Source organism: Arachis duranensis, chromosome 4 (genome assembly GCF_000817695.3).
Source record: "Arachis duranensis cultivar V14167 chromosome 4, aradu.V14167.gnm2.J7QH, whole genome shotgun sequence".
Lineage (NCBI taxonomy): Eukaryota > Viridiplantae > Streptophyta > Magnoliopsida > Fabales > Fabaceae > Arachis > Arachis duranensis.
In genome coordinates, this window is record NC_029775.3 from 13,845,024 (window position 1) to 13,871,874 (window position 26,851).

The 26,851-nt window shown below is 32.7% G+C and overlaps 3 protein-coding genes across 3 annotated transcripts; 2 read left to right on the plus strand and 1 right to left on the minus strand.

Annotated features, from left to right (window-relative positions):
• The first annotated feature begins 3,689 nt into the window (after window positions 1-3,689).
• Window positions 3,690-5,598, plus strand: LOC110277313 (NAD(P)H-quinone oxidoreductase subunit J, chloroplastic-like). Its single transcript, XM_021134480.2, has 2 exons — window positions 3,690-4,112; window positions 4,604-5,598. The coding sequence occupies exons 1-2, from the start codon at window positions 3,839-3,841 to the stop codon at window positions 4,900-4,902; spliced, it is 573 nt and encodes a 190-aa protein (XP_020990139.2). The 5' UTR covers window positions 3,690-3,838; the 3' UTR covers window positions 4,903-5,598.
• Window positions 5,599-16,986: 11,388 nt separating this feature from the next.
• On the plus strand, window positions 16,987-17,235 carry LOC107472350 (protein transport protein Sec61 subunit gamma-like). The gene has a single exon (XM_016091874.3). The coding sequence runs from the start codon at window positions 16,987-16,989 to the stop codon at window positions 17,194-17,196; it is 210 nt and encodes a 69-aa protein (XP_015947360.1). The 3' UTR covers window positions 17,197-17,235.
• A 4,528-nt stretch (window positions 17,236-21,763) lies between these two features.
• Window positions 21,764-25,283, minus strand: LOC127746603 (ATP synthase subunit beta, chloroplastic-like). The gene is made up of 2 exons (XM_052260457.1): window positions 25,101-25,283; window positions 21,764-23,057 (listed from the first exon to the last, which is right to left on the minus strand). Exons 1-2 carry the CDS (start codon window positions 25,281-25,283, stop codon window positions 22,110-22,112), a joined length of 1,131 nt encoding a protein of 376 aa, XP_052116417.1. The 3' UTR covers window positions 21,764-22,109.
• Window positions 25,284-26,851: the final 1,568 nt, after the last annotated feature.

Consider the following 26,851-nt stretch of genomic DNA (forward strand, 5'->3'; position numbering starts at 1 on the left):
AATTTAATTTTTAAATTTAAAAATTCAAAAAAATAAAAAATTTTGTCTTTTGAAATCCTAATTTTTTTTCAAGAATTTTTTTATTCACCGGTTAGTGCTATATTTTCACAAATATAAAATAAATTAGTTTTAAAAATTTAAAATTTAAAATTTTTATTGATTGGATATTTCAAAAAATCTTTATTTTTCAACTTTTTGACAAAGATTTTTTTTTAGTTTCAAAATTTAATAAATATAAAGTTTTCATCTTTTTTTTCTTGCCTTCTTAATATTTATGGACTTTATTTTATTTTTATTTAATAAAAAATTTAATTTTTAAATTTAAAAATTAAAAAAATAAAAAATTTTGTCTTTTGAAATCCTTTTTTTTTCAGCAATTTTTTTTTATTCACCGGAACCACCCATCAGAGCCATTGTTACCCATTGGTCATTAAGGCGTATTCTCAAGATACCTATATCTACAGCTGTAGCAATAGGTGCATGATTTGGTAATACTCCAATTTGTCCACTATTAGTGGTCAAAATAATTTCCTTCACTTCTGAATCCCAAACAATTCGATTGGTGGTCAGTACACAAAGATTTAAAGTCATTTCTTCAATTTCCCCTCCATTTCTAAGTTCGTAGCCTTCGCAGTTGCTTCATCGATATTATCCACCAAATAAAAGGCTTGCTCGGGAAGACCGTCTAATTCTCCAGAAAGAATCAATTTAAACCCTCTAATTGTTTCTGCTAGACCTACATATTTTCCTGGCGAACCGGTAAATACTTCTGCTACGAAAAAAGGCTGTGATAAGAAACGCTCAATTTTCCGTGCTCTTGCTACAGTTAAGCGATCCTCTTCGGATAATTCGTCCAACCCAAGGATAGCTATAATGTCCTGAAGTTCTTTGTAACGCTGTAAAGTTTGTTTAACTCTTTGCGCAGTTTCATAATGTTCTTCACCAACAATCCGAGGTTGGAGCATAGTTGACGTTGAATCTAAAGGATCTACAGCTGGATAGAGAATTCTGAATTGGTTAGTTTAAATGGCCCCAGACTGTGGAACAAGGGAGTATCCCGAACCTACACCGAGGTATTGACGGCGATTCTCAAATATCGCAGAACCGAACGGGATACGATGAGATAGAATACAGTAGAGACAAACAAAAGACAGGGGAAACGGGTTACCTACTTTTAACGGTCAAAGCGAACCCAGCCCTTTCATTTCGAATTCAAGAATTCGGAATGAACCAAACCTCCCCAAGCAGGATTCGAACCTACGACCAGTCAGTTAACAGCCGACCGCTCTACCACTGAGCTATATTTTCACAAATATAAAATAAATTAGTTTTAAAAATTTAAAATTTTTAAATTTTTGTTGATTGGATATTTCAAAAAATCTTTATTTTTCAACTTTTTGACAAAGATTTTTTTCTTAGTTTCAAAATTTAAAAATAAAAAGTTATCATCTTTTTTTTCTTGCCTTCTTAATATTTATGGACTTTATTTTATTTTTACCTATTGCTACAGCTGTAGATATAGGTATCTTGAGAATACGCCTTAATGACCAATGGGTAACAATGGCTCTGATGGGTGGTTTTGCTAGAATATGCAATAATAAGATCACCATTTTAGTAAAGGATACCGAGAAGAGTAGTGACATTGATCCAGAAGAAGCTAAACAAACTCTTGAAATAGCAGAAGCTAACTTGAGTAAAGCTGAAGGCAAGAGACAACTAATCGAGGCAAATCTATCTCTCCGACGAGCTAGGACACGAGTAGAGGCTATCAATATGCTTTCGCAATAAGAAAATTGGTGTATACGAATAATTCTAAAAAGTGAAATAAAAAAATGAAATAGAAGAAAATATACAAAAAAAGGTATAGGTCGAACTTATTAGCTACCATTGACTATGGTAGCTAATAAGTTCGACCTATACCTACTTACCTACTATTGGATTTGAACCAATGACTACCGCCGTATGAAAGCAATACTCTAACCACTGAGTTAAGTAGGTCATTTTTTACAAAAAATGGAAAGAAAAGGGAAGGGGGGTACCCGTCTATCAGATCAATGGATTATAAAAGGAATATTAAATATACGCAATACCAAGGCAATATCAATAAAAAAGAATTTGATCACGGAATATTCATCTTGACAAGAATTTTTGGATATAATATGATCAAATATGTATCAAAAACGCAAGGGCTATAGCTCAGTTAGGTAGAGCACCTCGTTTACACGCGCGCCAATGTTTTTTTTTCAAAGGAGTCCATCATGTAATTAAAAGAGTTGATCTTTTTGAGAAATCGATGTCTTACTCCACTTTAGGGAACAAAACAAGAGAACAATAGTCTGACAAAGGGTTGAGACGTCCAGTAGAATCCATCATTGATTTGAGATATTGATAAGGTGAATACCCAGTCTATTCAATGCTATGCATAATGAGTAAAGGGACCTCAAAAAAATTCTCTTTTCGGCCTATCTTATGAACTTTAAGGTGTATAGGGTTTCATTTCTTGATACTTTCAATTTTTTTTAGTAGTTCGATAGAGAGTCCATTAAACTTAAGTTGATCTAGGCCATAAGCAGACCTACGTCAGGATAACCCCCTTTCTTTGAAACACTTTGGTAGTGCTCTTTGATTGTAATAAAAATCAAAAATCAGAGCACAGGGAATCATCTTCTTATTCTTTCTGTCAAGAAAAAAGATGGTAGACTAACTGATCGAAATATCAGTTAATGAAAAAGCCCAATGCAAAAAAGATGCATGTTGAGTTTTTTAAACAATTCAAATCATTTTTCTAATAAACAGTTTGATTTGTTTTACCAAGAAGGTCTACGGTTCGAGTCCGTATAGCCCTACCCTAAGATAATAATATATATATTTCTATTTCTTGTTAAATATACTCACAAATTGAGTATCTAATATATCGCATTTATTAGTATTCTAGATTTAGAATACTATACATAATAATATTATACCTTGGATTTTGAAATATAAAAGAATCTCTCATAGAATAGGTTATGTTAATATTAGATAGAATAATGAAAAATTTCAAAATTAGATAGAATTCTAAATAGATTAAATAATCGAATTCTAGAAATTCGATATTCCAATCGACTAATAACATATATTCCAATCGACTAATAACAACTACTAATTTGTTTCTGTTAGATTTTCCACATTCATAGGAGTACATTTATGTTTTTGCTTTACGACTATGATATTTTTTGGGCATTTCTAATAATATCCAGTCTTATTCCTATTTTGGCATTTCTAATTTCTGGAATTTTAGCCCCGATTAGCAAAGGGCCCGAAAAACTTTCTAGTTATGAATCGGGAATAGAACCAATGGGTGATGCTTGGTTACAATTTCGAATCCGTTATTATATGTTTGCTCTAGTTTTTGTTGTTTTTGATGTTGAGACGGTTTTTCTTTATCCCTGGGCAATAGGTTTTGATATATTGGGGATATCCGTATTTATAGAAGCTTTAATTTTCGTGCTTATCCTAATTGTTGGTTCAGTTTATGCATGGCGAAAAGGGGCATTAGAATGGTCTTAATTCTTGAATATTTAGATAATAAAAAAAAAACATTTAGACAGTTATGAATTCCATTGAGTTTCCCTTACTTGATCGAACAACCCAAAATTCAGTTATTTCAACTACATTAAATGATCTTTCAAATTGGTCAAGACTATCCAGTTTATGGCCGCTTCTCTATGGTACCAGTTGTTGCTTCATTGAATTTGCTTCATTAATAGGATCACGATTCGACTTTGATCGTTATGGACTGGTACCGCGATCTAGTCCTAGGCAGGCAGACCTTATTTTAACAGCGGGCACAGTAACTATGAAAATGGCTCCTTCTTTAGTTAGATTATATGAGCAAATGCCCGAACCAAAATATGTTATTGCTATGGGAGCCTGTACAATTACAGGGGGTATGTTCAGTACCGATTCTTATAGTACTGTTCGGGGAGTTGATAAGCTAATTCCCGTGGATGTCTATTTGCCAGGCTGTCCACCTAAACCAGAGGCCATTATAGATGCTATAACAAAACTGCGTAAGAAAATATCTCGAGAAATCGATGAAGATCATATTAGGTCTCAACAAGAAAATAGGTGTTTTACTACGAACCACAAGTTTCATGTTGAACGCAGTACTCATACCGGCAATTATAATCAAGGGTTTTTCTATCAACCACCATTCACTTCGGAGATAACCTCGGACATATTTTTCAAATATAAAAAAAGTAAGCATCCTGCCACGAAGCCAAGTAATTAATTAGACCGAATCCTTTTTGTTTTTTACAAAAATCCAATATACAATAAATAAAAAATAGCAAGTCAATCTTCAAGAATTTCACCGTAATGGAAATGGAAATGGAAAAGACTCATACAAAACTTATACAACAAAAATAGCAGGAGAAATAAAAAATGCAGGGTCCTTTGTCTGCTTGGTTAGTCAAACATGGACTTGTTCATAGATCTTTGGGTTTCGACTACCAAGGAATCGAAACTTTACAAATAAAGCCCGAAGATTGGCATTCCATTGCTGTCATCTTATATGTATATGGTTACAATTATCTACGTTCCCAATGTGCCTATGATGTAGCACCAGGAGGACTGTTAGCTAGTGTGTATCATCTTACAAGAATAGAGTCTGGGATAGATCAACCGGAAGAGGTATGCATAAAAGTATATGTACCAAGGAAAAATCCCCGAATTCCTTCTATTTTCTGGGTTTGGAAAAGTGCGGATTTTCAAGAGAGGGAATCTTATGATATGTTAGGAATCTCTTATGAAAATCATCCGCGTCTGAAACGTATTTTAATGCACGAAAATTGGATAGGATGGCCTTTGCGTAAAGATTATATCGCCCCCAATTTTTATGAAATACAAGATGCTTACTAAATGATAAAAATACAAAAACAAATCTGGCATTTCGACAACCAAAAAGAAAAATATTCAAGGAATATCCATTCATTCTCTTAGAGACCAAAAAAGTAATTGAAGTTCAATCAGACAGAATAAAAGAATAATGGAAGTCCCATTCCCATATAGGGATTGGATAGATAACAAAATTCACAACAAGAATGTGGGTATTGCAAAAAAGATTTGGGGAAGGATTCATTGAGATTGTAAATTTTGAACAATACTTTTTTCGTAGGAGCCAAGCCAATAGGATGAACTGAAAAAGTTCTGCATCATGAACTATGTAACGTTCACATCAATATCTATTCTATTATATTGCCGCGAAAAAGAAAGTAACATGAAAGCAAAGGAGATGCAGAAAATAGAAATGAAATATCAAAGGAAAATACATAGGTCCGATTCTCTTTGTAATGTATCCGAGATTTTTTTTGACTATTCCCACCCTTGAACTTTCCAAGACGAGACTTTTTGATCTTTCAACCATTTAATGTAACCATTCGAATATTATTGAACTATTAATATTCTTTTGGGAGCCCCCCCACAAAAAAAGGGGGGTTCACTTTTTTACATATTCTATTTAATTTAATGTTATAGACATAAACATATACCGGGAACATACACCTATTCTTTACTCATCTAGTAAACATCTCCAGACACCTAGATGGATAAATTAATACGTATACGTATTTATTCCCTTTCTTCTATTAATTGAAGAAATAATTTGAAAATAAAACAGCAAGTACAAAAATGAGTAATAACCCCCAGTAGAGACTGGTACGATTCAATTCTACATTTTGTTCGTTTGGGTTTGATTGTGTCGTAGCTCTATAATTCGGATTAGGTTTATCGTTGGATGAACTGCATTGCTGATATTGATCCCAAAAAAGAAACAGTGGGTACTGCTAGTCCGTGAACAGCCAACCATCGTACTGTAAAAATTGGATAGGTCCTATCTATGGTCATTGGAGCCTCCTAAAAAGATCTACTAAATTCATCAAGTTGGTCCAAAGGATCAAAACGGCCAGTTATTAATGGAATTCCTTGTCGGTTCTCCGTAAAATACTCGTTTGGCCGAGGGCTTCCAAAAACATCGTAAGCTAAACCCGTGCTGACAAATAACCAACCATATTTTGAAAAACTATCTTCATTGTTTCTAGCTTGAACTATTTATATTTGTGAATCTAGTAAATTTATAATCTGAGTGAGTAGGATAACATATTTCAATTTTTGTTCTAGGCTTCCAAATCCATGCTGATTTTTGGATATTATCATCTATTATTCTGTTAGGGATTTTGTGAGCCTTTTAATGGTTATAATAAACTTTTCTTAATACTCTTGAGTGATACACAATGATTGAGATTGAAATTTTATTTGTATTGCTTTTTTTCTCTGAAGCACAACAAATTTTATTATGTCCTAAGAATATTTTTGTAAAATTTAACAAAGAATATTAATTATTTTTATAATATCTTTTATCAAATACAAGATTAATAAAAACTCAAATGAAGTCAGAGTATTATAAGTACTATCTGTATTACCACGTTAAAAATAAATTGATCTATCAACAATAATATTTTATAAAACAGTTAACATTGTACTATACATATTTATCAAAATACAAACAAAAGAAGTCACCACAAAAAAAATGCCAACAAAAGAAAAATAAGAATCTCTTCAAACTGCTCTTTTTAATTAAAGTACTAATTTGATTTGCTCCCTTTACTAGTTTTAAGATTATCCGTCTCTAATAAATTGACAATTTCATCTGTGTTGTTAGTATATAACTCATTAAATTATATACTAAAAAAACAAATAATATTAACGATAAAACTTAATTTTGAAAAAATTTGAAGCATAAAAATAACTTTTTTAGATGTGACAACGAATACAAATTGTAATCAATGAATAAAATAATAGATATAATAAAGTTAAAATACATCCATTCAACTCTTTTTTTTTTTTATTTGTTGTAAATACTATTTACCGTGATTGATATGAGAATTAGCAGAGAACAAAAAATTATTGCACCTACATATATAGGCTAATGAAGATTACAAAACTAGTGTTTCTACATATGTAAAGGTTCCTAATTACGTGTGCTTTATATATGTAATTTTTAGAAGTAAATTTTTATCTTTATTTAAAAAAATCAAAATAATGTGGATTGTTTATTTTTTATTTTTATGTTTTAAGAATGTATATAAATAAATTCAAGAATATTTGTTTAAAAGTGTGGAAAAAAACCAATATTTTTATGTATTATATTTAATATTTTGAAACATATATTAATATCAAATAACTTTATGCACATTAAAAAATATATTATTATATAATAGCTAATTTTATTAAAATAATATTATATATAATATTTTAAACTGTCATATTTTCTTCTCTGCTTCGTTCTGTCTTTCATCTCGATGTCAACAACCGTCTCCCCCACCCTTCCTCCTCCGCTGCATGCGCCCTCTTTATTGTCATTCTCAAGAAACGCATTGAAGCTTGTTATTGTCAGATCTAATTCCTCCTCGTTGACAACCAGCGTCTCGCTGCATATCTGTCTTTGATCATCTCTTCTCATTTCTTAAATTTTTTTTAATAAAAAAGGTAAAGAAACAAACATATATACGAGGATGAGTAGAAAATGATTTTAGAAGTGATAGACAGTTGGAAGTTTAGAACTCAATTATTTTAAATTTGAACTTCATTAAACTCCGGCTCAATACTCTTCTATGTTACATAATTCCATTAAACTCCCGTCCAATACTCTTCTATGTTATAAAAACTTTTAGTTTTTATTATTTTATTAATTTTTGTTGCTTTACCACTTGTCAAACATTTAGTCTATACATTTGTTATTGTATGAGACTCAACACTTGCCAAGCAAAGACCACAACTATATTCTCATTATATATTAATAGATAGATTTTTACATGCGTTGTAATAGTTGCTAGATCTTGTTTGGATGAGTCAGGTCTTCGGCCATTCTCTAGCCCAGGAAAAAAATGGCATATGATATTCACATCTAAAAATTTATTATTTTTTGTCATTATTTTTTTTATTAATTCAATTCGTTTAGTTTAATAATTTAATAATATATTTTTAACTCATTTTTTAAATATTAATAACTTACAAAAATAATAAATTCTAATAGTATTCTATCATTTCTCTTTTAATTAAATATAAAACATTCTCGCAACTAAACCTAAAATCAATCTATGCCTCTACTCTTTTAAAACTATTTCTTTCTTGTGTTCACTAAAACCTTTTGCCTGTGCTTTTTCAAATTAGAACAAACTTTTCTTTTCTCATGCTCCAAACCAACCTTATCTTCGGTCTTTATATAGCCTCTTTTTCAATTATTTTTCAATCTTTTCATAATTTTAATATTGAATTGTATTAAACCACTCTTCCACTTTAGTCCATGACAAAAATAAAGACGTCTCACGGTCCACAAATTCAGCCTAACAGAATACACAAATTCAATTTTAATTTTAGTCTTTATCTTATCTTATAGTTATCTTTATCTTTATATCTATCTTATCTTTATTTTCTTTTATCTTTCATAGGCCAATACTCTATATATACTTAGTTTTACCTTCATAATTTACAATTCAATGCAATCAGTCAACAATCAATAAAAGTTTTTTTCTCGTCTTTTCCTATTCTTTCACAATTTTATCATGGTATCAGAGCTCCTCTTGAGCTCTGCTGACATCCATGGATCAAGGAGAAAGGGCACACAAGCAACTTCATCTGGAGCCTCTTTTGGACCTTTCGTCAGCCCAACACTTTTCTTTCATGGCACTTCCTTTCAATGAAGAAGCTCGTCCTTCAAACCAACCTGAACTTTTGTCAAGTCCAACTACTCATTATCTTTGTTCTTTTAATACTTTTTCTACGGTTAACAATTCTTCAAATTGAGATTCATTCTTGAATACTTGGATCATTGATTCTGGTACCACAGATCACATTGCATCAAATTTGTCTTGGTTTATTTCTTACACACAAATTTCTCCTATTATTGTTCATTTACCAAATGGTTCTCGAACTACTATTTCTTATAAAGGTATTGTTCAATTTTCACTATCCTTGGTTCTTCATGATGTTCTTTATTTACCTCATTTCAACTTTAATATTATTTCTGTTTCAAAAATTACTCCAGCACTCATATGTGAACTCACTTTTTTATTTTCTTCTTGCACTCTACAGAGCAACAATTTGGGGACGATTGATTTGGCCAGAATGAGAGAAGGATATGTCTTTGAACCCAATTTCGGTAAAAATTCATCCATTACACACTCCATAAATTCCATCCAATCTCCACCCATTACACCTTCCAATATATGGCATTTTCGTTTAGGACACCTTTCTGGGCAAAGAATTAATCATTTACATAAACAATTTCCTTTTATCTCTATGCATCATGACGAGGCTTGTGACATTTGTCATCTTTCTAAGCAAAAAAAAAAAACTTTCATTTTCTCAAAGTTTTAACAAAACCAATGCAAGTTTTGATTTATTACACTTTAAAGTTGGGGTCCGTTTCGACAAAATTCTATTCATAATCATAAATATTTTTTTACTATTGTTGATGATTTTAGTCGCTTTACATGGGTTACTTTATTAAAATCAAAAGGAGAAGTGCAAAATCAAATAAAAAATTTTATTACTTTAATTGAAACACAATTCAACTCCAAAGTCAAAACTATTCGTTCCGATAATGGACCGGAATTTATTTTACCTGATTTTTATGCTTCAAAAGGCATTATTCATCAATGTAGTTGTGTTGAAACTCCTCAACAAAATGGAAGGGTAGAACGCAAGCATCAACATATTTTGAATATAGCTCGTGCTCTTATGTTTCAATCTAATTTACCATCATCTTTTTGGTCTTATGCTGTTAGACATGCTGTTTATTTACTTAACAGAGTTCCATCATCCACAATTAATTTTAAAACACCATTCCTAATGGTAAACAGATCAAAATTTGATCCAAGAGCCAAAAAGGCTGTATTTATTGGCTTTCAACAAGGTTTTAAAGGATATATTGTTTATGTTTTAGAAGATAAAAGAATTGAGATTTCTAGAAACGTGATTTTTTATGAAATGATCTTGCCCTTAGTCACAAAAAATGTCCAATTTCATACACTCAACCCAACATTGCCAAATACACCTTCTCAAAAACAAGATTCAGTTAGTCTTACAGTTGAACCCTCACCTATACCCATTGACCAAACTCCACCTAGTTCTTTATTTTCTCCAATAACCTCTCCTTCTTCCTCACTATCATTTTCTAACCAAGTTGAACTCATGACCACCGAATCACTTTCAACACTAGACACCAGTCCACAATCATCTTCTTCACCACCTGAGCAACCCCCGACCGGCCTCGCCGACCTCCAGCATATCTCTCTGATTACTTGTGTAATTCCTCTCTCATATCTACAAATCAATCTCCCTCAAAGTGCAAGTATCCTTTATCTTCAGTCATGTCTTTTTCTTCTCTTTTATCTTCATATAAAAAGTTTTTTTATCTCTACATTCTGACGTTGAGTCAAAGTCTTTTAAGGATGCCAATCAACACTCTAATTGGCGTAGTGCTATGAAAGATGAGTTGGATGCTCATGAGCAGAACAAAACTTGGCGTCTTGTTGATTGCCCTGCAGGGGTTAAGCCGGTTGGCTGTAAATGGGTCTATCGCATCAAACGCAAGCCTGATGGTTCAGTTGATCGATATAAAGCACGCCTTGTGGCTAAAGGGTTCACTCAAACTGAAGGTGTTGATTTCTTGGAAACTTGCTCCCATGTTGTCAAGCCTACCTCTCTATGAAGCATTGGCCCATACATCAGTTGGATGTCAATAATGCTTTCTTACATGGGGATCTTTCTAAGGATGTTTATATGACTCTGCCACCCGGATTTTCATCTCCTCAACCGAATCAATGCTGTAAGTTACTAAAGTCACTTTATGGTTTACGACAATCTAGTCGTATGTGGTATGACAAACTTTCTCATCTTTTGCTATCTCATGGATATCAGCAGACCTCATCTGATTATAGTTTATTTGTTAAATTCATTGGTGATCAAATTTCTATCCTTTTAGTCTATGTTGGCGACATTGTTCTCAGTGGTAATTCCATTTCTGAACTTGCTGCCATTAAGTCTATTTTGCATCAACACTTCCGAATTAAGGACTTGGGCCCATTAAAATATTTTTTGGGTATTGAGGTTGCTCAATCAGAGAAGGAAATTTGCTTATCTCAGAGAAAATATTGTCTTGATCTTTTGGAGGATTCTGGTTTATTAGGTGCTAAACCTGCCTCTGTTCCAATAGATAGTACCACAAGACTATATCAAGACAAAAGTCCCCTGCTATCCGACCCTTTTGTATATCACCATTTGGTTGGTCGTCTTATCTATCTCACCACTACTCGACCGGACATCATGTATGTCACTCAACAATTAAGTCAATTCATGGCATCTCCTACTGAATCTCATCTTCAAGCTGCCAAGCATGTGTTACAATATCTGAAAACTAGTCCCGGTAAAGGACTTTTCTTTCCAAGGGAATCAGAAATCCAGCTTCTCGGTTTCAGTGACTCTGATTGGGCCGGATGTCCTAACACTCGACGATCTTTAACAGGTTATTGTTTCTTCTTAGGCAGTTCTTTAGTCTCTTGGAAGACCAAGAAACAAACAAGCCCGCTCATCCACGAAAGCAGAATATCGTGCACTTACCAACATAACTTGTGAACTTCAATAGATACTAAATGTGTTACAATTTTTATGCATCTCTCCTATCCGCTCACCAGTTTTATATTGTGATAATCAGACTGCTCTTCATATTGCTGTTAACCCGGTTTTTCATGAACGGACCAAACATTTAGAGGTTGATTGTCACTTGGTTCGACAAAAAGCTCAAGTTGGAGTGATGAAACTTCTCCCAATTTCCTCTTCTGGGCAACTAGTTGACATCTTCACCAAGCATTTGTCTCCTCAACCCTTCCATCTTAATTTGAATAAGCTTAGTGTTCTTGACATCTTTCATCCTCCAGCTTGCGGGAGTGTATTAAACCACTCTTCCACCTTAGCCCATGACAAAAATAAAGACGTCTCACGGTCCACAAATTCAGCCCAACAGAATACACAAATTCAATTGTAATTTTAGTCTTTATCTTATCTTATAGTTATCTTTATCTTTATCTCTATCTTATCTTTATTTACTTTTATCTTTCATAGGCCAATACTTTATATATACTTAGTTTTACCTTCATAATTTACAATTCAATTCAATCACTCAACAATCAATAAAAGTTCTTTTCTCGTCTTTTCCTATTCTTTCACAATTTTATCAAATTATGACTACTTTTCAGAAGTTTTCAATAATTTTACCTATGAAAATTTTACTCTTTTCAGCTAGATTCATGCTACTTGCACACAGGAGCAGAAACATACAGGTGAGCTTGTGAACCATGCGAAAGAAGGCGACACATATGAAAACTATCGATAGTATGATATGAAAAAGCTTGGAACGAGAACATGTCTCATGTGTTACTATTAGCGATTCAGAAAATGTTCCATTCCTGGTGTAAAAGTTGGAAATCATCTACACATGTAAAAGTGTGTTATTAGTATCAGGTTATAACAAGTATGTATACACAGTGTTATAACTAAGAGATTAAACTTACTAACCATTAAATTTCATATAACCAAGATTAACTATCATCATAGACTTTTTGAGCTTTGTTTTTTTTGCCTAGATATAATAATTATGGTGTAAAGGCTGCTGAAGGCTGCAACGGTGAGATTAATAGGAAAACACTGCAAAATATTATGATGTGTTATTAGTGAATTTTATTCATTCCTCTCACATACTGATTACAAACAGCACAGTCATACAAGTATAGATAATTTTCAACCCTCTATACCATAGCATGCACTACTTGTGAATAAACTTACGTCCAGTTTGGGTAAATAACTTAAATAAGTTCTTTTAGAAAAGGAGCTTAAAATATAAGAACTTTTATTAAAAGCAGCTTATAAATAAGTTATTTTGTGTTTGGTTTTTTAGTTATAAAAGTACTTATTTTAAAGTTGTAGCGTTTGGATAAATAACGCAAAAGATAAATTTTTTTTATAAAGGAGAATGAATATTAAAATAACCATGATAACAAATATTTTCCAATATTAAATGTTGATTTTACATAACCTAATCATTAATATTGTGTATGATATAGTAGGTAAAAATAAAAAATAAATATAAAATGTGTGTCAATGTATATTTTATTGTTGTTTTTTATTTTTTATTTTTACTCCTATTAGAACTCTCTTCTCCTTTATTGAGGTCAAGAACTTGTTATAATTAACTATGAAAATAATAATAAGTTATAAAATTACATATGAAAAAAAATTAAAACTGAAATTTCATACCACACTTGAATACAAATTTAATAATAAAAAATAGTGATAAAATGATAAAAAAATACTTAGAAGGAATATATGCAGTAAGTTGTTCAGATGTAATATTGTCTGAAAATGTGGTGGAGGATCAATACTTCCATCTGAAAATGGTGAGACTTGGAACATTGCGTGAAAATGATAGTGGAAGGCCAGTGCTTCTAGCAGACCTTGTGTGAAAATGGTAATGAAGGGTCAGTATTTTTCATAGAGTTAAGAAGGAAAGTAGATTTTTTTATTTTAAAATTAATTTTTTTAAGTAAGTGGTAGAATGACTTCTCGAGAAGCAAGAAGTCATGTATTTCTACTTCTTCAAAAAGCTGCAAATTAACTTTTCGAAAAATTAAAAGCTTTTTTTAAAATAGTGCCAAACACATAGATTGTGACTTTTTATAATCCAAAAGTAAAAAAAAGTAGCTTTTTCTACTTCCTAAACGGGCTCTTAATATTTTTCTATTTTAGAATTACTTTACAATTTGATATTTAATAATTACAACATACAAAGTACATTGTATATTTAAATGAAAAGGTATAGAGGATCAAATAATAGTATAGAAAAGTTTTCAAATGATCCAGTCACTTTAACTGGCACATTGTTGTTCCATGCTGCAGTACCGTAGAGATATATAATTAAAGATGTTGACGGTTTAGATTTATGGGAATTATTATGGGCTAGAAACAAAGTAGAATGGTGTAAGGTGTTTCTTAAACCTGTTCAAAGGGTGACCTAAAAAGCAGCAGGGGTATTGGCGTTGATGCTAAATGCTAGGTGTCCCGTGTTGTCAATTTAAGAAGTCACAGCTGCGAACTCAGCTCACATATGGAGCTGTTGGAGTGACTTGGGTTTTTTCTGGACTAAAAGGCATGGGCCTTTGAATTTTTTTGACAAGTGTTGGCATTGATTGGGCTATGTAAGATTTAAGTATTTATGGTTATATTATTACTAATGTTTTGGAGCAAAGAAACCCTATGCATATAAACGCACGGTCACCCCCTTATCGACTCACTTGTTCATCCAACCCCATTGTTGAATAAGAAAGCAACCCTGTAAAGCCTACCATGTTTATATCCAAAGGCAGAAAAGGCGAGTTGTTGTTCCAGGGTCGTATTGACGGTGAAAGTTAATGAGCTACTCAAGTGACGGTAGGGGCAATGACATATAAACTCTCCCCACCTCAAGGACCGGGGGTTGTTTCGTCTTCAGCAGCTGCCAGAAAAAATACAGCAGAAAGGGAGGGGCTGACCTTCGGAAGGGTGACCAACAACCGCAACGACGTTCACGCGGAATGAGTTTCTGCCAACCTTCAGCGAGAAACGGATCCTCCCGGTGTGAGAAGTCAGCTATGACGGCAACACAACCAGGAAACCGAGTCAGATAGGGCGGCTGGTGGCAACTTACCCCGAGAGGATGACATCGGAGGAAGGCCAAGTGTAGGCGCGCTTCCCGTCTTCGGGCTGGCATTTCAAGGAAGCGGAGATGGAGGGGGAGCGTTGAACAGAGTTACAGTGACACTGCCGAAGACCCATGCAAAAGCTCCGATACAGGGGACGAACTTAGATCTAATCAGTACAGCCGATGCACTTCTTAATTCAGCTGGCTGAGTTGCAACTTGGCTAAATTTTTGCTTTGAGCTTATATCTGTACACTGTCCCTGTGGTCATTTTTTACTTTATTCGAGGGACATTCACGATATTTCATAACATGCTACACGACAAAAAAACAACTGATAACTTATCCGTACATGGATCAGCAGAGTTCCAATAAAGTGACTGGATCATTTTAAAACTTTCCAATAGTATAATCAACTACTCTCAACTAATAAAAAAAAATCAATTAAAAAACAAAAAAAAATAGAACCCAGAGAGTTAATAATAATAAAAAATTGCTAGAGAATCATTAAAATTTATTGTTTTTATCTATAGTTAACTATCAATATTTAAAATATAAGATAAAATATAATATTAGATTATTAGACTAAAAAAATTAGATTAAAAAATTGAATTGATGACTAAATAATAATAAAAAATAATAAATTTTGATGACCCTTAATATTTTTCAATAACAAATACAATATTGTAAAAGAAAAATTATCTGAAAAATTGCAACAATATTTCTAAATAAAAAACAAAAAGCGAATACGAGTATTAAATGTTAGTAACTAATAACATCATTTTTGTAGACCAAAAATAATTAAAAAAATATAAAAAATTTTGCAATAACATCTTTACATAAAAATAATATTATAAATTTTTAGATGATTTGATATATTTGATTAAATATATTTAATTGAATGAGGAGTTGAAGCCGATCTATTTCCCAGGCAAGATCAATAAATAGAGATTTTTTTTATAAATAGGGAATTAGAGATGATTGATATAAATCGGACAATAGATATAACAGATATAAGTTGGCAAATAGGGATAACAGATATAAATTGGAATATAGAGATGATTGATATAAATCGAAAAATAGAGATGACTGATATAAATCGGATAATAGAGATGATTGTTATAGATCAACAAATAGAGATTTTTGATATAAATTGGCAAATAAAGATGATTGATATAAATCAGACAATAGATATAGATCGGCAAATAGAGATGACTGATATATAAATTGAAAAATAGATATGACTGATATAAATCGGAAAATAGAGATAACTGATATAAATTAAAAAATAAAGATGACAGATATAGATCGGCAAAACAGATATAGATCGGCAAATAGATAAACCGGAGATGAATTGAAAAATAGAGAGATGATAGATAATGATCGGAAAAACAGATATAGATCGGCCTTTTTTGGGCCTTAATGATTTACTATATGACCTTTGTTTACAAAGGTGCAGGTAAGTTTGAAGCCATTGGAAGGAAATGGGGCCTATAGAAAGAAGGGTGTTTATTTCGATGCCCCACGGTGGGCGCCAATTGTTCTTATATGGATACCTGAAGGGAGAGCTCAGTCCCTGGGAGTCGACGCCGAGTTGTTATCTTTGGTGCCGACCTTTGAGCTTTTGTGGAAGTCCGAGCTTTTCTCCAAGGAGATGTCCAATTGCGCAGAGCGTGAGCAAGGAACAAGGGGGAGTGTACCTGCAAAGGCACTCCGAAGATTAAGTCAGTATTGAGAATTCAATGTCCCCTTTGAAGATAAAATATCATACTTTTATAGGTGAAATAAAATAGGTCGGTTACGTTTCTATTGATCATCTGAATTGAAGAGCAATTAATAGGTTTTAACAAGTGATAATGTCTGATTGTAACGTATAATGCTTAACAAGTGATAATGTCTTATTGTAACGTATAATGCCGAGTTATAATGTAAAGTGCCGAGTTATGGTGCATAATGCCGAGTTATTGTATATAATGCCGAATTATGACATCGGATTTGTAACGGTCAGTTATATTTTTTTTTCTCTAACAGAATCTAAAATCTTGATTCTAGTTAGTTTATCTTATTTTAAATTTAAAATCAATTTAGTAATTAGTATAAATAAGTAACATCATTCTTCTACATACAACAAAACAACAACTTTTAATAATTCTTCTGTATACAACAACAACTTTTAATAAAAATTAAATCTCAGATTCAAAAGCACAAGACTGACAATGGACGCCATTAATTCAGTGTTCGAACCTCTCAGAGAGTTTTCCAAGGACAGCGTAAGGCTCGTCAAGCGCTGTCATAAACCCGATCACAAAGAATATTTCAAGGTTGCTGTTCATACTGCAATCGGAATTACGGTTATGGGATTCGTTGGCTTCTTCGTCAAGCTCATCTTCATTCCTATTAACAACATCATCGTCGGATCTGGTTAGGATGATGATAGCCACAATCACACAAGGAGAGTTTTCAAGCAAATGGTAGCAGGAGTTGTTCCCACATCAACTTTTTATTAATCATAGTTCTGCTGTATATCACTTTCTATTTTTCCATCCTTCGTATCTTTGGAAATATTACAGTTTTAATTTAAATTTATTATTTTTTTTACATGTGTTAGAAGAGTTGGCACCGTTTAATTTAGCGCTGATGAAGGGAAAATACAAAATAGTTGATTGATTTACATATAACATTAATATTAGTGTTATGCTTTTTTGTTTTTTTTGTTTTCACGTTCTGAAGCTGAAAGTTTAATTTGATAGACAAAATGGTCCGTTACATATTTAACAAAAAAATATTAAATTTTTAGTGTTATTTTAACTTGTTATCTTATTTTTTTTTTAGAAAAAAAATTTAGTATGTTTATTTTTTTCTAAATTAGTTATGCTTATTTTTTTTAATGGAATTATTGTGATTCTGGTTATTTTATCTTATTTTAAAATTTAAATTAATTTAGTAATTAGTATAAATAAATAGCATTATTTTTCTATATACAACAAAATAACATATAATAAAAATTCTTCATCTTTATCCAAAGAAGTCATCCTCTGTTCGTCCGCGCCACCGTCCTCCTCGGCCCTCATCCTCGACGCTGCCTTCCTCCACCTCGGCTCATCCACAACGTTGCGTTCCTCTCCTTCCAAGCTCATCTTCATCACCACTGTCACCGGTCTCTGCCCGCACTCTCTTCCTCCCGCGTCAGTCTCTTGCCCCTGCGCAGCTCCTTAACTTGTATGCTTTTGTGGAGGCTTCAAAGTTTGCAAAGCTTTGGGTACCTTTCTGTAAGAAGTACAATGTAAAAACTAGAGTACCCTTTCGTTACTTCGATTGTAATCATAATGAGGCCCCTGCACCCAACAATAGCCCAGAATTCATGTATATCAATGTCAGTTTATGTATGAATTTGAAGTCTTGTCTTTAATTTATGCAGGATGGGTATGAGCATCTTTCCAGTCAAATTCAAAATGCGACAAAGAAATCAATCATGCTCGACCAAGCATCGCACACCGCGCTCCTCCCCTTGTGCAGCTTCGTCACGCCGCGCTACTCCCCCTGCGCAGCTCTGTCGTGCCGCCTTCCTCCACCACGTCGCTTCTCAGTCGGGCCGCCTTTCTCCTCCATGCCGCTCCTCCCGCGCCGAAAATACTCATCGGGTATTTGGATGCGACTGTATTGATAATGTTTGTTCACTATTCTAGAGGATTTGTAGTGCTTTCTCTCTCATGTTTTGTCTTTTTTCTGTTAATAAACGTGTTTATGTTGTTCTTGCTGACTTTTTTTTCACGATTAATGAAAGGAAAAGTATATGGAACTAAGAGGTTACCAGCCAAAAACTAAACAAAACCATATTAATTTATATTAATAATTAATTTTAAATTTTTTAAATTCAAAATTTAAAAAATTTAAAATTAAATAAGTAAACTTAATTAAAACCTATAAAAACCTTCCTCTTTTCTCTCACATTAACCTACCCACCTCCAACAATCTCACATTAATCTACCCACCTCCAACAATCACACATACTGACCTCTTTCATTCTTCCCCTCTCACCTCGAATCTCGCTTCCGCAAGCTCAAGTCTGTTCCGGCCACCACCCACCGCGCTGCTACCGAAATATCAACAGCGGTGTGTCTTTTCTCCTTCCGATTCTTCGTATGGGAGAAATGGGTTGAAGTCAAAATCCAAACTTGGCTCCATTTCATCTGGTTCTGGTTCTTCCGATGGGTCTGAAGAGAGTTCATTGTCTTCAATGTTCAAACCAGCGGAAAAGGGTAACAAGAACAAAGTGAAAGGGAAGAATTCTGGTTCGGCGTCTTCACCTTCTCCTTCGCCACCTCGAAGAGCGGGGTATTTCTGGTGCTCTCCGAGTAAGGATCCAAGGAAGAAGAGTAAGGAGGTTGATGATTAAAGAGACCGCAAACTACACAATTACAGAAATATAAAAAAATATTCATTTAATATGAAAAAAAAACATTCTAATATTTAATAAAAGAAATAGTCAGTTATATTTTAGTAAAACTAATTAAATATCTATAAATTTTTTAAAAAAATATGAAATTCTTAAAGAAATTGAGACATTCACATTTGCAATACGAAAAAATTCAAAAAAATATATAAAAAAATCCATTTAGTATGAAAAAGAAACATTCTGATACTTAGCAGAAGAAACATCCATATATATTAACTTGTAGATATTTTGAATTCACCCAAAGGTATTTGGCTGGTTTTTGGCTAATACCCTTTTGGTTCCTTAGCATTGTTCTTAATGAAAGGCATCATAATTTTGGATGTGTTTAATATTATTCTTGTTTTTTTTCGATTAATTAAAGTATAATTTTGAATATTTTAAAAACATTTTTTTATTTTAAGCGCTAAATTTTAAATTATAATCCTAAATTTATTAGGAAAATGCTACTTGTACAACACAAATCAGTCTTTAGTCAGTCTTTAAATCTAATATTTTATTATTTTATTTTTTTAATTAATCAAATTTCCTATTTTTAAGGAACCACTCTTATTTTAAACTTTATTAACTAAAGAGTCTCTAATTTCTTATCACTATAATAAAGCATTTCCTTTATTTTCTCCTTCTCTCTTAACGTCATCATCACCAATCTCTTGTTCACACTCTCTCTCTTTAGTAGAGATCATATTGTTTTCTCATATAGCAAACCATATTGTTCTCTCATATAGTAAAGTTCTCTATTTTAAATAAAAAACTCATGTAAGTATTTTATCCACACATCCGAAACTAGAATATCATTATAAACAGTTAGATATTTTGATTTTGTTAGTTAAAAGTTGGTATTCAAAAGTTTACATCACTGATAAAAAAGAAATAAAAAAATATTAACGACAAATAAATCTCCAAAAAATTGAAAGACACGTCAAAAAGAAGTAAATATTAATTAAATATATATTCTAAAAAACAATTTTAGAAATCAATTTTTGATGCAAATTTTTATGATCATTATTAAAAAATAAAATTCTTTCATCCTTAAAATTTTGATAATTTTTTGTTAAATATTTTTTTAAAAAATTATTGTGAATTACCATATATTTTTTAAAAATAAATAAAAAATTAAAAAATTAATTTTGTTTTATATTTTTTGTAAATATTTATTTAAATATTGTTATATAAATTTAGATTTAATAAATAAACTGTTTATTAAATATATTTTTTTATTATTTATAAAAAATATAATATTTATTAATTTTTTTATTGTATTTTAAATAATTTAGAAAAAGTTTTGTTGATAACGTTTTAAAAGAACTTTTTTTATTTTTTGGTAACAGATTATGAGACTAGTAGTTAACCAGTGAAAGAGAAACCAAAATCCTCCGTCACCCAAATTCGCATACACTGGAGAACCAATATCAGAGTTTAGTAGCCCTACTACCCACACTCACCCCCGCCGCCTTCTCCATCACCGAAAACTCACGTCCACCGCTATCTCACCGCCGTCGTCGCATCTGCTCCAGTGGCCATCCCACTGCTCAAGCTCGTCTCTACAGTCGCAACGCGTCTCGTGTCACCACTCGTTCTTCCGTCGTACAGCCCCTGTTCTGCCGCGCTCCAGCCCTCCTCTGTCCAGTTTTGCCGCGCTCCATTTCGTGTGTCCATCGTGCTCCCTCTCCCTCACCTCTATGCTCTATGCCTTGGAAGGTATTTTTTGTTATTATTGTTTTCCGAGTTAATTGTTGTTTTTCTGAGTTAATTTCCTTGATTCTTGATTGTTGATTATTGTTTTTGTTGAGTTAATTATTGTTGATTGTTGTTAATTTCTCTAAGTTTAGTGTATTCTTGAGTTTGTTAATTTTGTTTTGTTGTGTCCTTTAATCCTTAGCGTTTTCTTGTTGAATGTCCTGTATTCTTGTTCTGCTATGGCGGTTGACATGTTGAGGTTATGCTGTTAGTGATACAAATGCATGTATTTTGAAAAACTATCTTCATTGTTTCTAGCTTGAACTATTTATATTTGTGAATCTAGTAAATTTATAATCTGAGTGAGTAGGATAACATATTTCAATTTTTGTTCTAGGCTTCCAAATCCATGCTGATTTTTGGATATTATCATCTATTACTCTGTTAGGGATTTTGTGAGCCTTTTAATGGTTATAATAAACTTTTCTTGATACTCTTGAGTGATACACAATAAACTTTTCTTAATACTCTTGAGTGATACACAATGATTGAGATTGAAATTTTATTTGTATTGCTTTTTTTCTCTGAAGCACAACAAATCTTTCATTTTAAGGCTCCAGCATTTTGACTCTGTAAACAACTATCATGGAATATTACGTGTTGGAAGTTACCTTTTGCTCTTTCATATTAGTTAAGGCTAATATTAATATATTGTCCTTCTAAATATTTATGCCATTTCTGAATTACCACAATACATACATGATATATCTTTTGTTTATTAAATCTACAGGTCCTGTAGCAGAAGATACGTTTTATTAATTGAATGCGAGTGTGCCTTGATGAAGATATTTATGCTAGTGATAGATTTGCCTCGATTAGTTGTCTCTTGCCTTCAGCTTTACTCAAGTTAGCTTCTGCTATTTCAAGAGTTTGTTTAGCTTCTTCTGGATCAATGTCACTACTCTTCTCGGCATCATTTACTAAAATGGTGATCTTATTATTGCCTATTCTAGCAAAACCACCCATCAGAGCCATTGTTACCCATTGGTCATTAAGGCGTATTCTCAAGATACCTATATCTACAGCTGTAGCAATAGGTGCATGATTTGGTAATACTCCAATTTGTCCACTATTAGTGGACAAAATAATTTCCTTCACTTTTGAATCCCAAACAATTTGATTGGGGGTCAGTACACAGATTTAAAGTCATTTCTTCAATTTTCCCTCCATTTCTAAGTTCGTAGCCTTCGCAGTTGCTTCATCGATATTACCCACCAAATAAAAGGCTTGCTCGGGAAGACCGTCTAATTCTCCAGAAAGAATCAATTTAAACCCTCTAATTGTTTCTGCTAGACCTACATATTTTCCTGGCGAACCGGTAAATACTTCTGCTACGAAAAAAGGCTGTGATAAGAAACGCTCAATTTTTCGTGCTCTTGCTATAGTTAAGCGATCCTCTTCGGATAATTCGTCCAACCCAAGGATAGCTATAATGTCCTGAAGTTCTTTGTAATGCTGTAAAGTTTGTTTAACTCTTTGCGCAGTTTCATAATGTTCTTCACCAACAATCTGAGGTTGGAGCATAGTTGACGTTGAATCTAAAGGATCTACAGCTGGATAGATACCTTTGGCAGCCAATCCTCTTGATAGTACGGTCGTAGCATCCAAATGTGCAAATGTCGTAGCAGGAGCAGGGTCGGTCAAATCATCTGTGGGTACATAAACTGCTTGAATAGAAGTTATAGACCCTTCTTTGGTAGAAGTAATTCTTTCTTGTAAAGAACCCATTTCGGTACTAAGGGTCGGTTGATAACCTACAGCGGAAGGCATTCGACCCAATAAGGCTGACACTTCGGATCCCGCTTGGACGAATCGGAAGATATTGTCGATAAATAGAAGCACGTCTAGTTCATTAACATCTCTGAAATATTCCGCCATGTTTAGGGCAGTTAAACCAACTCTCATACGTGCTCTAGGCGGTTCATTCATTTGACCGTACACTAGAGCAACTTTTGATTCTCCAATAATTTTTTTATTAATTACTCCAGATTCTTTCATTTCCATGTAAATATCATTTCTCTCACGAGTACGCTCCCCCACTCCGCCAAATACGGATACACCGCCATGAGTTTTGGCAATGTTATTGATCAAAGCCTACTTAAGTGAATGCAGATCCACCTTCCAAGTATCATTGACTTAACCTTCTCCCAAATAAGACCAAAATTGATGCCAAATACAAGAAATGCCAACAGTGAGAGAAAACTACAAAAGATCAATACTACTGCTGAAGTTTTGTTTTATGAGAATGAAAAAGGGTCGGGCTCAAAGCCCCTTATCGGATCCCATTGAAATAGGATCCACACAAGGAAAAGCACTTGCCATTCGTTGGTTATTAGGGGCATCCCGTAAACGTCCGGGTCGAAATATGGCTAAAGAATTAAAAAAAATATTAATAAAATAATTTTTTTATAATAATAAAAAAGAACTTTGTTGTTTAACTTAATTCTTGAATTTCTATGAAAAAAAATCGGAAAAATCGGGCCCCTCTTTTTTATTGTATGTAATTTGTTCTCAATAAGGATATCCAAGAACAAACAATTTTTATTGGAAATATTCCTCTAATGAACTCCTTGGGAACTTCTATAGTAAATGGAATTTATAGAATTGTAATCAATCAAATATTGGAAAGCCCTGGTATCTATTATCGGGCAAAATTGGACCATAACAGAATTCTGGTCTTTAGCTCTGTTGCTCTTAGAACAGCCTTCAATATGAAATGTTAATTAGCCCGTGGCTACTTCACTATTCAACTCGGGATGCTAACTGTATTCACAGCCTTCCATATCTTGGAACCAGATCTACTTTCTCATCGGCATTCTCTAAATGATTTACGTTATGGTCTTGAACTCTCGATATATCATATGTCTCAGCATGTTCTATTCGATACATGTAGGAGAAGAACCCGACTCGGTATTCTTTTCTTAAAAAAAGAAAAAGATAAGATCCTAGCTGCAGTCGAGGCTCCATCTCTAAATGGATAATATTTTTGTCTTAAGGGATACGAGTTTTTGAAAGTAAAGGAGCAATATAAACGCAGTTTCTATTGCTCCTTTACTTTTTTTTATACATATTAGCAGATAAAAAAAGAATGGAAACATAAATAGAATTAGAAAAAACAGAAAAATGATAACAAAATCCGTAGTTAAATCTGCCCAATTTTCCCTTCATGTATGGTTACCGGATGCTATGAAGGGGCCTACTCCAATTTCTGCTCTTATACATGCTGCTACTATGGGTCCTACCTCTCTATCTATTTTTGAGATGTTTGGATTTTTCAAAACTCCATGGACATGCAGAAGAGAAATGCTATTCCCACTCCTCAGTAACAGTCGGACGATAATAAAAGGTCATAGCAAACCCCGTTGCTACTTGGACTAAAAAGCAAGTAAGTGTAATTCCTCCTAAACAATAAAATATGTTGACATGAGGAGGGACATATTCAATGGTTCAATGGTCCAACCGAAGTCAAATTGTGGTTGAACCAGTTTAATTAAAAATAAAATAAAATAATTAAAATTTTCAAAATGAACATTATGTTTCATCATTAAAATAAAAAATTTCTAATTAATTTATAATCAACAACAAGCCAACAACTAAGAAATTAACTCAGAATTAGAACAATAGTACAAAATTAACTAAGAAAATTAACAACAATCAACAATAATTGAAGCAGAACAAAAACAACAATCAATTCCTGATTTTTTCTGATAGTTACATGTAGTGACACGGACACAAATGCATGTATTTGAAAAATTCTCTTCATTGTTCCAGTAATAGAAAAGTTTAAGGAAGATAGAGTCTCGAACTGAACAACTATATCTGAGCAAGGGATTCCAAAATGGGAATGATAGGAAGATAGCCCCTAAGATCCTTTTAACATAAGCATAAGCATTGAACACTTTAGACTAGGAGGTAAAGCATTCAGGAGCTGTTACAGAATAAGGTCTGACAGAATCAGCTGTAAAAATAGATTCTCCGCATGCCATGTCTGTGCTTTACCCTGACTTTACTCTAAAAAGCTCTTTCTTTGCAAGTGGCAAGCAGACTATAGCTATGGTTCTATGGTTAATGACTTAATGCTGGAAAGAAGGGTATTCAGGTTTGTTTTTCTTTGTAACGCTGTAAAGTTTGTTTAACTCTTTGTGCAGTTTCATAATGTTCTTCACCAACAATCCGAGGTTGGAGCATAGTTGACGTTGAATCTAAAGGATCTACAGCTGGATAGATACCTTTGGCAGCCAATCCTCTTGATAGTACGGTCGTAGCATCCAAATGTGCAAATGTCGTAGCAGGGTTGGAAGTTAGCTTTTGCTCTTTCATATTAGTTAAGGCTAATATTAATATATTGTCCTTCTAAATATCTATGCCATTTCTGAATTGCCACAATGCATACATGATATATCTTTTGTTTATTAAATCTACAGATCCTGTAGCAGAAGATACGTTTTATTAATTGAATGTGAATGTGCCTTGATGAAGATATTTATGCTAGTGATAGAATAGAAGTGTTTTTATTTCTGAAGTCTCACTCTTTTGATTGGGCTGTTTAACACTTCAAACCTCAGATATAGTTGTTCAGTTCGAGACTCTATCTTCCTTAAACTTTTCTATTACTGGAACAATAAAGAGAGTTTTTCAAATACATGCATTTATGTCTGTGTCACTACATGTAACTATTAGGGGTGGGCAAAAAAATCCAAATTTTTATTATATCCATAAAGTTCTATATTCTAATCGATTAGATATATCTTATCTATTAGATATATATTAGAGTCTAGAAATGAAGAGTATATAAATAAATGGATATGGAATAGTTAAATTGGAGTATTTCAATAAAGAGAAATAGAAAAAATTGAATTAATAATTTAATAATTTTTCTAAAAAATTAGAAAGAATAGTGACAAATATCAACTAGAATATATTTATTTATATAATAATAATAAAAACAAATTACTAAAAATATAATCAAATTCGATTTATATTAATATTTCATTTTTTTCGAATTTGAATTCATTTGTTTTTCGCGATTCTATGTTTTCAACACTAATATTGACAACGGTATTGAAAACAAATATAATCCGATTGTGAAGAAATCGATCGATTTCTTCATGTTATAGAGGCAATTTTTAGCAAATAGTGAGTTCGTTAAACTTTCTGTGATACAAACATGAAGTTCCTTTTTTATTTTATTTTTATTCAAGGGTAAATAAATTAAAAAAGAATTAATTTAATTTGAATAAAGGATACCACTCTTGACAAAGAAAAGGTTGGTCCGTCTTTTTTTTTATTTACGCATCCTATTTTTCCTATTTTTTTTGAAGGGGGGAGGGGGTTGCTAACTCAATGGTAGAGTACTCGGCTTTTAAGTGCGACTCCATTTTTTACACATTTTTATGAAGCAATTGTTTCGTCCATAACCTCGGTAGGGTTTGTAAGACCACGACTGATCCAAAAAGGAATGAATGGAAAAAGCCGCATGTCGTATCAATAGTGAATTCTAAAAGGATCTCATTCTTATTGGATCGGACCATTTTTTTGTTTGAATTCGTGAACAAAATCAGTTGGGTTTAAGTAATAAAGGGATAGAACTTGGCAACTCCAATTATAGAGAAACAAAAAGCAATGAGCTTTCATTCTTTTTAATCGAATGATTACCCCATCTAATTGGATGTTAAAAATATATTAATGCTTGATGCGGGAAAAGCTTTTCCCATGAATGGATTATTTATTTTTGTTATGAGTCCTAAATATTAGCTATTCTCTATTATGGGGTGGCGATCATTGTGTAGAAGAAAGAGTATATTGATAAAGATATTCTTTTTTCCAAAATCAAAAGAGCGATTAGGCTGATAAAATAAAGGATTTCTAACTAGCTTGTTATCCTAGAA

Excerpts from the sequence above, each read along its gene's own strand:
- LOC110277313 (XM_021134480.2), top strand. The coding sequence starts at position 3,839 with ATGAAAATGGCTCCTTCTTTAGTTAGATTATATGAGCAAATGCCCGAA. Across the intron at positions 4,113-4,603 it reads GTCTCAACAAGAAAATAGGT|CACCAGGAGGACTGTTAGCT; the intron begins GTTTTACTACGA and ends CCTATGATGTAG.
- LOC107472350 (XM_016091874.3), top strand. The coding sequence starts at position 16,987 with ATGGACGCCATTAATTCAGTGTTCGAACCTCTCAGAGAGTTTTCCAAG.
- LOC127746603 (XM_052260457.1), bottom strand. The coding sequence starts at position 25,283 with ATGAAAGAGCAAAAGCTAACTTCCAACCCTGCTACGACATTTGCACAT. Across the intron at positions 23,058-25,100 it reads ATTATGAAACTGCACAAAGA|GCTTTGATCAATAACATTGC; the intron begins GTTAAACAAACT and ends TCACTTAAGTAG.